Raw genomic sequence first — 13,059 nt, 5'->3', positions numbered from 1 at the left:
CAATCCTTGTTTAATTTGTTATATGTTTTGAAAATGGAAAGTTATGTGTTTTTTTTTTTTTTTTTTTTTCTCCATAGAGAAACTGGCAGTGCTAGTAGACTGATCAGTTCTTTAAAGGAGAATGTGTTGGGAAGTCCGCAGGAGATGATGAAGTTGGCTATACCTTCACTGGTATATGCATTGCAGAATAATATGGCCTTTTTGGCTCTTAGTAATCTTGATGCAGCTGTGTACCAGGTAAATTGCATTGAAAGAAATTGCTTAGTAGAGTAATGAATACATTTTCTAGTACCATATGAACTTTAGGAAAGTATGCAGCAAAATCCTAAACATGTGTTCCCCCCCCCCCCCATATTTATCCATCTTTTTAGGTGACATATCAGTTGAAAATCCCATGCACAGCTTTATGTACAGTATTAATGTTAAACCGCACTTTAAGCAAGCTTCAGTGGTTTTCCGTATTCATCCTGTGTGGAGGAGTCACTCTAGTCCAGTATAGTCCAGCAGAGACTACCAAAGTTCAGGCAAGTTTTTTTCACTTGTTCTTTGTATTTAGAATGTGTGACTTGCTGAATGAGATTGATAGACTTCATTTCAATTTACAAACATTGCTCACATTTGTTAAAGACTGCTTCGTTTGTCTCTAGTTCTTAGACTAAACCTGTTTAGTGCTTGCAAATAGAAGGCAAACAATAAAAATATATACTGTATGTTAGAGCACAGATATGCTGGGTCAATAAAATATATAACCTGTTCATGTTTGATATACACACTCAGAATACGTTCACTTGTCCAAAAAAACTGTTGGATATCAGGCCCTTCTGGTGGGCAAAGCTGCTATGTTTCTGGTCGTGTCAAAGTTTGCCTTTTTGCCTCCCACACATTCCTGTAGGCCAGTGAGGCAGCCCAACATAGTGATGATCCAATGGGACCCCCAAATATGTGCAACGTATATCGAAGACTAAATTTATAGATGTGACAATAGCAGTAATATTATGTTCTGCTATATTCCAGTTTTATGTAGGTTGGCTTTAAGCCTATATGTTTTCATGCTTTTATACATGTTTTTCAAATGTACACTATATTGCCAAAAGTATTAGGACTCCTGCCTCTACACGTACATGAAGTTTAAAAGCATCTCAGCCTTAGTCCATAGGGTTCAATATTGAGTTGGCCCACCCATTGCAACTATAACAGCTTCAGCTCCACTTGGAAGTCTGCCCACAAGGTTTAGGAGTGTGTCTATGGGAATGTTTGACCATTCTTCCAGAAGTTCATTTGTGAGGTCAGGCACTGATGTCGAATGAGAAGGCCTGGCTTGCAGTCTCTGCTCTAATTCATCCCACAGGTGTTCTATCGGGTTGAGGTGCAGGTCAGTCAAGTTCCTCCACCCCAAACTCGCTCATCCACGTCTTTATGGACCTTGCTTTGTGCACTGGTGCGCAGTCATGGTGGAACAGGAAGGGGCCATCCCCATACTGTTCCCACAAAGTTGGGAGCATGAAATTGTCCAAAACATCTTGGTATATTTATGCCTTAAGAGTTCCTTTTACTGGAACTAAGGTGCCAAGCCTAACCCCTGAAAAACAACCCCACACCATAATCCCCCCTCCACCACACTTTACACTTGGCACAATGTAGTCAGGCAAGTACCATTCTTCTGGCAAAGGTCAAACCCAGACACGTCCATCAGACTGGCAAAGGTCAAACCCAGACACGTCCATCAGATTGCCAGACAGAGAAGCGTGATTGGTCAATCCAGAGAACACGTCTCCACTGCTTTAGAGTCCAGTAGTGGCGTGCTTTACACCCCTGCATTCGATGCTTTGCATTGCACTTGCTCATGTAAGGCTTGCATGCAGCTGCCCAGCGATGGAAACCCATTCCATGAAGCTCTCTACGCACTGTTGTTGTGCTAATCTGAAGGCCACAAGAAGTTTGGAGGTCTTTAGGTATTGACTCTGCAGACAGTTGGCGACTTCTAAGCACTGTGTGCTTCAGCATGCGCTGACCCGGCTGTCAATTTACGTGGCCTACCACTTTGTGGCTGAGTTGCTGCTGTTCCCTGTTGCTTCCACTTTGTTATAATACCGGAAACAGTTGACCGTGGAATATTTAATAGCAAGATTTCACGGATAGACTTATTGCATGGGTGGCAACCTATCACAGTACCACGCTTAAATTCACTGAGCTCCTGAGAGCGACCCATTCTTTCACAAATGTCTGTAGAAGCAGTCTGCATGCCCAGGTGCTTGATTTTATAAATCTGTGGCCATGGAGGTGATTGGAACACCTGAATCCAATGAGCTGGTCTCGGTAATCATACATTTGCAGCTCATGAAAAAGTATGTATTGTGCAGTTTAATGTGCTCCAGTTGACTTCTATGGACCCCATGCTGCACATTGACATTAAAAATAATGTATCTAGATGCTTTTTGAAGGCTGTATTCATAACTGCAAGGTTAGCATAGTTAACATTTTGTCCAACTCCACCACCACTACTCCAGTGTCCTGGGTTGTTCAATAAGTGGTGTTTGTCACAGATGAGGATATGTAGAGAGTGTGATGAAAAAGATTTAAGAACTGGAGGAAGATACTGCACACATTCTTAGCAGTAAATGAACTGCTCTTTTCTCCACCTAGCAACATGTTCTGCTTACCCACTGGCCCCAGCGTTAACTGACCTTGTGACACCTACATAGGAAAGGAGTGTATGGTGAAGTCTCCGAATACCTCCTTTTTTCTTTTTTAACTGCGTGCTGTCTCTGGGATGACTAGAGTGCGAGGTATTGTTATTTGAATATTAAGATGAGCAGCTAAGCTGCTGTGACAAGGAGAACAGGCAGCACATTTCTACAGTGCAGAGGTCCCTAGAGTTGAGCAGAGCCAAAGTGCTGATTCACACATGTGCAGGGCAGATTGAAGCTCAGGCTTCACAACTAATTGAAACAGTTGTTCAGTGGTTCATGTCAGGTTTACATCAGGTTCAGGACAGCGGGTCATGTCAGGTTTACATCACGTTCAGGACAGCGGGTCATGTCAGGTTTACATCAGGTTCAGAACAGCAGGTCATGTCGGGTTTACATCAGGTTCAGGACAGGATTAGCTCAGGATTTTATCCTGTTCACACATGTGTAGTTTACAGTGAACTGATAGACAGCCACTTGATTATACTTCATGGTACTGTGTGTTTGTATTGCAGGTAAAAGCTTTTTTTTTTTGTTTGTAAAAAATGAGATTTGTCTCATAGGAAATACTCCGTGGAGCATATAGTAATCAGCCACAACATTATGATTATCCACCATAGCATTATGACCACCCATCTAATATTGAGCAGGTCCCCCTTTTGCTGACTAAACGTCCTAACCTGTCGAGACATGGACTCCACTAGACCGTTGAAGGTATTCTGTTGTATCTGTCACCAAGCCATCAGCAGATCCTTTGAGACTCCTCTGGCTTACTTTCTTTTCTTTTGTCCTTCTGGTGTTCTCTCTTCCCCAGGTAAGTGACTTGCGCACACACACACTTGGCATAATGTAAAAGAAAACATGATTCATCAGACCACGCCACCTTCTTTCATTGCTTCGTGGTCCAATTGTGCTGCTCACATGCTCATTATAGGTGATTTTGACTGTGGACGCAGGTCAGAATGGACACCCTATGCAGCCCCATACATAACAAACTGCAATGCACTGTGTGTTCTGACACCTTTCTATCAGAAGCATAACTTTTACAGCAATCTCAGCCACAGTAGATCCTCTATTGCAGGGGTCTCCAAACTTTCTAAGCAAAGGGACAGTTTACTCTCTTTCAGACTTTAGAGGAGCCTGACTGTGGCCAAATGGGAGTAAAAAATGCCCTGACGTTAGTGGGGTGAAGCAAGGCATCATCACTGGTTTGAATGGAAGGAATAATGCCCCATTGTTGGTATCGATGGGAAGAATAGTGCCCCATTGATGCTGTCACTGGAAGTAATAGTTCCCCATACATGGTTTCAGTGGGTTTAGTTGGTAGAATAGTGCCCCAAGGGCCAGATAAAGGCAAGCCAAGGGCCACATCCGGCCCCTGGGCCGTGGTTTGGAGACCACTGCTCCACTGGATAAGACTACATGGGCCAGCCTTTGCTCCCCAGGTGCAACATGGCTGCCCATGACCCTGTCACTGGTTCACTCGTTTTCCTTCCTTGGACCACTTTGGTAGGCCCTGACCACTGCAGACCAGGAGCAGGCAACGGGAGCTGCAGTTTTTGAATTTGCTCTGAGCCAGTTTTCTAGCAATTACATTTTAGCCATTGTCAAAGTTGCTCTTAATACACTTGCCCATTTTTTTCTGCTTTAATATATCAACTTCAGGGACAACATGTTCACTTGCTGCCTTTTTATATATAACACTCACTTTCAGGTGACATTGTAACAAAATAATCTGTGTTTTTTCATTTTTGCTTGTCAGTGATCATATTGTTATGGCTGATCAGTGTATCTTCTCACTGTTACGTGGTTTGTTTAGTAAAACCACATACATGATCATGAATAGCTCACTCACTTTTTCTACTTATCCACTACAATGGTCAACTGGACAATGTATTTCTTTGGTAATTCAGAGTCCCCAAATATTGGCAAGTATAGTTTTTACTGGAATATAAAGATGCTTGGCTGCAGAAAACCTAGACCCTCCTTTTCTTTGTTGTGGCGTTCCATTCAATGGGTTACTGTCTGTTTTCCTAACTTGGGGAAGGAAGGTTCCTGAGTCTGAGCTGCCATTTTGCCTGTTAGCTTCCCTATAGTAGAGAAAAGATGTATTCATGGTTTTGGGATTTAAATAGCTTGCTCTTAAAGTAAACTTGTCATCAGAGACAGGAGCTGCCATTGCTGATCCTTAAATATATTTTATTCACAACCCTTGAGCAAACATATTGTAAATGATTTTCAGAAGTGTCAGAAATCTTGTTTTTGCCCTGGGTAATTTATAAAAGCATGATAGCCAGGGAACTAATATTCTCAGATGTAGAGGTCAGCAATGGCAGCTTAAAAATGTTCTGATGAAATTCCTGGGCAAAGTATTTATTTGTTGACCCCTCCCATAAGTATAGACATTGCCGTGTTTACATAGAAGGTGTGGTGACTATTCCCAAGTGTCCTGTTCCATGGCCGGAACTGCAATGTTAACTAACAGCAGTAATGACACTTAACAAATGAACCTTTTAGTAGTTTATTATGTGTATAGTTTTTATGCATTTAGCCATGTCAAATCACAATATACTGTGCATATTGCATGAAGCCAAATATTAACTCTCGGATACAACTGTAACTTTAGCAACACGACAAAATGTAACTGCTTCTAACTGTTCTCAGCTGTATTACACTAATCTTTAAGTATATCATTTTCCAGGTGTAGCCTGCCTTGCTTTGTCCCTCCATGTATAGAGATGGTGACACTACTGTATTAAAGGTCATAGTTTTGGCTTGCCTCCCAAAGTTTTTAGATAGGGTGGACACATATTCAACTAATTTCAAAATGACTTGTGTGTGTGTATATATATATATTATATATAATTTATTCGCTTAGTTAAAAATGTAATGCTAAGTAGACAGTCATACTATTAATAGAATAGTCCCGTTGCCTCTTATCAGATCTGGAATGTCCGGATCTGATAAACTTGCCTTGTATGTGTATGACTAACCCAGTCAATGATTTTGCTGCTTAAGCTATACTTATGAACTGGCTTGGTAGGTGGCCCTGTCAGCACTCTTCTGCCCAACATCCTTTGATTAAAAAAAAAATATATCAAAGGAGCTGCGTGGAAAATTGATAGCTGAACGGTGTCTACATTTAATCTGTGTGTGACCAGCTTTAGTGTATGGCTGTATTAGGTATGTCATTTATGGGCACTTTTGGAAACCGTATAATTCAGATTCTACTTTTGTTTTTCTAATGTAAAGAGCATTTAACCTGCCATTTTGTCCATTTAGAGCAAACCAACCAGTTTGCCTGATAGGTTACCACCTATGCTATAGATCAGTGATGGCGAACCTTTTTGAGCCCGAGTGCCCAAACTGCAACCCAAAACCAACTTATTTCTTTCAAAGTGCCAACACTGCAATGAAACCTGAATATCGAGCTTTTGGTTTAGAAAAAACAACTCGTACAGTAGTGCAAACTAATTAACAGTACAGGGATGACCAGAGACTGCGGACACAGTACAGGGATGACCAGAGACTGCGGACACAGTACAGGGATGACCAGAGACTGCGGACACAGTACAGGGATGACCAGAGACTGCGGACACAGTACAGGGATGACCAGAGACTGCGGACACAGTACAGGGATGACCAGAGACTGCGGACACAGTACAGGGATGACCAGAGACTGCGGACACAGTACAGGGATGACCAGAGACTGCGGACACAGTACAGGGATGACCAGAGACTGCGGACACAGTACAGGGATGACCAGAGACTGCGGACACAGTACAGGGATGACCAGAGACTGCGGACACAGTACAGGGATGACCAGAGACTGCGGACACAGTACAGGGATGACCAGAGACTGCGGACACAGTACAGGAGATGACCAGAGACTGCGGACACAGTACAGGAGATAACCAGAGACTGCGGACACAGTACAGGGATGACCAGAGACTGCGGACACAGTACAGGGATGACCAGAGACTGCGGACACAGTACAGGGATGACCAGAGACTGCGGACACAGTACAGGGATGACCAGAGACTGCGGACACAGTACAGGGATGACCAGAGACTGCGGACACAGTACAGGGATGACCAGAGACTGCAGACACAGTACAGGGATGACCAGAGACTGCGGACACAGTACAGGGATGACCAGAGACTGCGGACACAGTACAGGGATGACCAGAGACTGGGGACACAGCACAGGGATGACCAGAGACTGGGGACACAGCACAGGAGATGACCAGAGACTGGGGACACAGCACAGGGATGACCAGAGACTGGGGACACAGCACAGGGATGACCAGAGACTGGGGACACAGCACAGGGATGACCAGAGACTGGGGACACAGCACAGGGATGACCAGAGACTGGGGACACAGCACAGGAGATGACCAGAGACTGGGGACACAGCACAGGAGATGACCAGAGACTGGGGACACAGCACAGGGATGACCAGAGACTGGGGACACAGCACAGGGATGACCAGAGACTGGGGACACAGCACAGGGATGACCAGAGACTGGGGACACAGCACAGGGATGACCAGAGACTGGGGACACAGCACAGGGATGACCAGAGACTGGGGACACAGCACAGGGATGACCAGAGACTGGGGACACAGCACAGGGATGACTGCTGACCTTTGGGGAGGGAGGGGGAGCGGGTACCTGAATTTGACAGGTACCCGCTCTTACTTCCGCAGAGTTTTTTTTTTTTATCTTACCTGTTCCTCGATCCAGCCGCGCGCTGTCTTCCCGGCTTCTGTAGTGTGGGCGCTCGTCGGACAGCCGGATGCCCAGTGCGCATGCGCGAGAAGCGCTGCGCTTTGTGATTGGTCCGGCGGCTTCTGGGATCTGTCATGTGTCCCAGGTACCGCCTTACCATTCACAAGGAGCACTGCTTCTTGTGCATGCGCACTTGGGACCCGGCTGTCACGCACACTACAGCCGGGAAGACAGCGCGCCGCTGGATTCTCCTGGCGTGCCCACAGATAAGGCTCGGCGTGCCGGCTGTGGCACGCGTGCCACGGGTTCGCCACCACTGCTATAGATACATGCCTTTTTCTCGCTGTCCCCAGCACCTTTTTTACCTATACTATAATAGGTCAGCACTGCTCCAAGCCTGCAGTGTCAGTTTCCCAGGTTTACACTCTGTATTCAGGTGCTGGTAGAAATAGAGCACATCTCACACGCCAAAGTATAACATAGCATGCAGGTACCACACACACTGTATACAACTACAACGTAAGGTGAATGAGAAACTGGCTTCAGCTCAAATCCAAGCTCATTGGTCATGCCCCTTTGACACATTTCACACACATTGGAATTAAAGTGGTTATCAAGGTAAGAGGTTTTTTACCGTAATGCACACCCCTAAAAACTAGCCTAAGCCCAATCTCAGTCCAGCAATTTGCATGACTGCAGTAGCTCCTTTCCCCTCTCCTGGCTCTCACAGGCTTGGCTGACAGCAGCGGGGGCCATTGGCTTTTTCTGCTGTCAAAACCAATGAGCATAGAGCGGGGGGGGAAAGCTGAGCCGGGCTGTGTTTCCGAATAGATGCAAGCAGCAGGAGTGAGCCCACATGAGTGACCAACATAGGTGGGCACTTGATGGGGGGGGGAGGCGCCGGCAGGGAACCAGAGGAGGACCAGAGGAACTTGGTGCAAAACCATTGCACAGAGCAGGTAAGTATGACATGTTTGTTCTGTTAATTTGAAAAAAAAAAAAAAAAATCTGAAGCTTTAATGTCACTATTAACCCTTTCGCTGCCAGGTCCATACTACATACTATGACAGCGAGGGGGGGTTTAAACACAGTCTGGTGACTGCAGTGACCGGGATTGACATGCAGATGCCTGCCTGTCAGGGGGAAGCAGTCAGACAGCTGTGCTGCCGTCCGATTGCTTCCACAGCCCCCTGTACTGGTGATGTTTCCCCCCCCCCCCCCCCCGTGCACTTCTGCCATGTATCTGGGCTCCACTTGCCCATCTGTGGGCCTGGGGAGTGCCATGGCGGGTGGAGGGTGGAAGGGAGAGAGTAGAGTGGACGAATGTCTGCTCTCCTCCCCTTCTTTCTGTGACCCAGAGGGCTGTCACTTTCCCTGGCTAGAATAGCTGGGGAGAGATGTATTGCAATGTGATATGGATTGCGATACATCCAGTGGAGACTAGAAGTGACATGCAGGGTCTTTTAGAGGATCTTTCGCCTAAAAATCATCACATAGGGGACTTTGTGTCCCCTGTATGATGAAAAAAATAAGTTAAGTGAAAAAAAATGTAAACAAACATAACCTCCCCCCCTCCCCACACACAATTTTGAGCCCCCCCCCCCCCCACATATATTCACGTACGGACTTAAACGACCACGTCAGGGTGCCTTCATGTGAAAATGTTGATTGCGATACACGTTGCATATCACCTGTGCATGCCTGAGCAGAAGTCTGACCATTGGAGGAGAGCAGGCTGTGTTCCCAGCACAGCTAGAAAACTGACCACGGTGTGCTCTCATTCCCATTGTGGCCAGTGTTTAATAAGAAAGCAGAAAAACTGGCAGGAGCACCAGGGATTTCACACAGAGGAAACAATACAAAGAAAACAGGATAGTTTTTCATATAAGTACAGTCCTGGCCAAAAGTTTTGAGAATTACACAAATATTAACCTTCACAAAGTCTGCTGTTTCGTTGTATTTAGATCTTTTTGTCAGATGTTACTATGGTATAATGATGTATAATTACAAGCATTTCCTAAGTGTCAGGCTTTTATTGACAACTACATTATGTTTATGCAAAGAGTCAATATTTGCAGTGTTGGCCTTTCTTTTTCAAGACTTCTTCAATTTGCCCTGGCTTGCTGTCAATCAGCTTCTGGGCCATAGATTTTTTTTTTAAACTGTCCATTTCGGTTTTGGTTTTCAGCCAAATGCATCCTGAACAATTTGCAGCTTTGAAGCTCAGTAAGTTGTAACATGACTCTGTATTACTAGCAGCGCACGCAGTGAATGACGAAAGTAAGGCTTCCCACCTGTTAGCGAGGTGTCTCATCACACAGCGGAAGCAAAAGAATGTTACATTACTTCCGCTTTCAATGTGATACATACTGTCACTTTCACACCTGCAAATCAAGCAGTGTTTCCATATTTTTTCTAGCCCTTGTATTTTAGAGAAGTTATTTCTTTCTTTTCAATGTAAGAAGATGACTATTGTGAATTGTAGTGATGCTAACACAGGTAGGTTGTTTCACTTAATATGTATCTCTAGCCAATTTTCCCAAGTCATCTTCCAGGACAGCTTCACGTGAGAGATAGGCTCCTACCACCAGGAAACTCCTGATCCACTTTTTCTCCCATAAGTAGCCTCTCTCCACAGCCGTAACTGGAGCCCCCCCTACAAACAGAGCCGCGCCAAGGGCTGGCTGTGGCTAGAATGGAGGCGGATCTGTCTGAGCTGGGGGAGGCCAGCAACAAGGTAGGAGCCTGTCAGCTGGCACGACCCCCCCCCCCCCCCCCCATACCCCTCATGCTTCCTCCTATCTGTCTCAGGCAGGGAGGCCCGAGGAGGTACAAGGCCCTCCTTCCCCCTCTCCCTCCCTCTTCTCTCCTCCCTCTTCCCTCTCTCTCCAGCACCTCAGGGATCTCGGGTCTGCCAGTGGGTGCACGCTCGGTGAAGGGGGATATGGGAGGCCTATACCTTGTGTCTCCTTGTCTTTAGATGGGCCCACTGGAGGAGGATGGGAAGGAAAAAAGAGGCTCTTTGTGAGACAAAGAGAAAGTGCGCTACCTGCAAACAGAAACTTGCTAGCGCTTGGAAAAAGCAGCTGTGCCAGGAGTGCATCGATAAGCTGATCAGAAAAAGAGTTAGGGTCCCTCTTCAAAGATTTCCTACAAAACATGACTCAAGAGATGTCAAAAACCTTTCAAAACTTTAGGGAACAGATGCAGGAACCAGCCCTGGATATGCATCAGCCCGACACATCAGGCATTACCCCACAGGTTAAAAAGAGAAAACTGGATCCGGGCACTGTCGTGGTCCGAGAAGAGGAACTTTCTGGCACTTACAACTCGGCGGAAGGCAAGATGGAAGACCAGGATCACAGTTCAGAAAGGTTCCTTTTGCCAGTAGAAGATGCAAAAGGCCTCTTGAAAATAATCTACGACACTCTAGACTTAGAAGAGGAACAACTGGTTCTCTCTCTGCACAACCAGCTATATACTGTGCTACAAAAGAGAAGCGGCCTCACGTTCCCGGTCCATTCCACCCTATGGTCTACCATAAAAAGGGAATGGTAAGAGCTGAAAAGGAAAGCCTTTTTTCCTAAAAATCTTAAAAGGCGATTTCCGTTTAAGGAGGAAGATGCGTCTATGTGGAAGTCTTGCCTGAAACTGGATGCTCCCCTCTCGAAGATTTAGAAATTCACAGATTTATTTTTCGAAGACGGAGGTTCCCTAAAGAACCCAATGGACTGCAAGGCTGACACATTTCTCAGAAGAGTGTGGGAAGCGTCCGCAGTAAGCTTTAAACCAGCAATAGCAATAACCTGTGTTTCCAGAACCCTAGACATATAGTTGGGCCAGCTCCGCTCTCACCTTGAACAAGGCATGCCGGCTGAGGAAATTCTTAAACCGTTACCAGTTTTGGAAAAAGCAGTGGCCTTTATTGCAGACGCATCAGCTGAAACCATCCAATATTCAGTAAGATCAACTGCACTCATAAACTCAGCCCGAAGAGCTATTTGGTTGAAATCCTGGCAGAGGGACATCGCTTCCAAATCCAGACTTTGCGGCCTGCCCTTTGAGGGAAAGCTCCTCTTCGGGCCAGAACTGACTTTGGTCCTCGAGAGGTCTGCCGACAAAAGGAAAGGATTTCCAGTCCCCAGCAGGCAAGCGGGATGGAACTTTTTTTCCCAACTACACTCCAGAATGATACAGGATCACGTCCTCTCCCACTGGGACGGCAGCCAAGCGTCTCTGGATTCCAGCATTCACTTCATGCGCAAAGTGAGAGAGTCATTGGAGTGGTGGGGAAACAACACGCTGGAAGCCAGGAGAAGATAGAAACAATCCAACCCAACAAAAATCACCACAGACGCAAGCATGGGGGTGTGGGGCGCAAACATGGAGGGTTGCCTGACCCAGTTCAAGTGGGACCCAGAAATCGCAAAAAGGTTATCAAACTTCAGGAAATTACTGTCAGTTTTCAAAACGCTTATGGCCTTTCAGGAGACAATAGAAGGTAAAGAGATTCAGATCCTGTTGGACAACATGATGGCCGTCGCATACTTGGTACAGGGAAGAAGGCACGAGGTCCCCAAGAATAATGGAATTGGCCGAAACCCTCCTGAGCTGGGCAGAAAGAAACCTAAAATCTATTGCGGCGGTCCATTTGAAGGGAGACCTAAACCTGTTAGCATGGCTGAGCCGAGAGGAAATCAACCAGTCAGAATGGTACCTCAGCTGCATAGCATTTGCCCAAATCTGCAGCAGATGGGGCACTTTCTCCATAGATTTATTTGAAGGCAGAAGTACTTTCCTAGTTTTGTATTCCTTCTGCTTGCAAAGAGACTCCCAGTGTGCGGGGACAGAAGCACTGGCCCAGCCATGGCAGGGGGACCTCTTTCACTTTTCCACCATTGAGACTACTACCAAGAGTGGTACAGAAAATACAGATGTCTCAGGCCAGAGTCATCTTGATCGCTCCATTCTTGCCCAAAAGGTCATGGTTCTCCTTCCTGAAGAAGCTGAGCTTAACAGACCCATGGACGATACCACCCACGAACGACATGCAGGGGGCAGTGGTACACCCACACCCGGAAAAGCTGTCCATGGCTTTTGAGTGGAGTAGGCTAGCTAAAAAAAAGCTTATCAGAGAGCGTGGTCCCCACCATCTTGGATGGGCGGAAAAAGTCTACAAATGCCATTTACGACAAAATCTGGAGGCAGTTTTCCTACTGGAGAAATGGGAACGAGTCGTCAGGAGCTTCTATCCTAAATACAGTACTAGAATTCCTTCAAGCTGGGGCAGACAAGAACTTAGTTGCCAATACACTCAAAGTGCAAGTAGCGGCCCTGTCTAACTTTCTAGAGTTGAAGTTAGCGGAGGATCCCCTGGTGGTCAGATTCCTGAGGGCTTTCTCCAGACGCAGAGTCCCGTGCGTGACGAAATACCCTCTCTGGGATCTAGGCACAGTTTTAAAAAGTTTCCAACAGGAGCCTTTTGAACCCTTGGGAAAATGCTGTCTCAGGCACTTGACCCTCAAAGCCACCCTCTTAGTAGCCCTAGTTTCTGCTCGCAGAGTCAGTGAACTGCAAGCTCTGTCAGTGATAGAGCCTTACTGCACAATCCTGTTGGATAGGATTATCCTCCATATGGAACAG

General features: G+C 46.1%; 1 protein-coding gene across 1 annotated transcript in view; it reads left to right on the top strand.

The window, feature by feature from the left end:
- Positions 1–13,059, top strand: part of SLC35A1 (solute carrier family 35 member A1) — a 45,396-nt gene that overhangs the window by 14,954 nt on the left and 17,383 nt on the right. Inside the window, exons 3-4 of the mRNA XM_089691315.1 lie at positions 78–237; positions 372–524. Of these exons, the coding sequence (XP_089547441.1) occupies positions 78–237; positions 372–524 (313 nt within the window). The remainder of the gene's footprint in view (positions 1–77; positions 238–371; positions 525–13,059) is intronic.

The sequence above is a fragment of the Staurois parvus genome, unplaced genomic scaffold (assembly GCF_062004578.1).
Source record: "Staurois parvus isolate SC_StPar_1 unplaced genomic scaffold, SC_StPar_1.0 ptg000561l, whole genome shotgun sequence".
In the NCBI taxonomy this organism is placed as follows: Eukaryota; Metazoa; Chordata; class Amphibia; order Anura; family Ranidae; genus Staurois; species Staurois parvus.
Note: the sequence above shows the minus strand (reverse complement) of the source record. Positions and strands in the feature narration are given on the sequence as shown.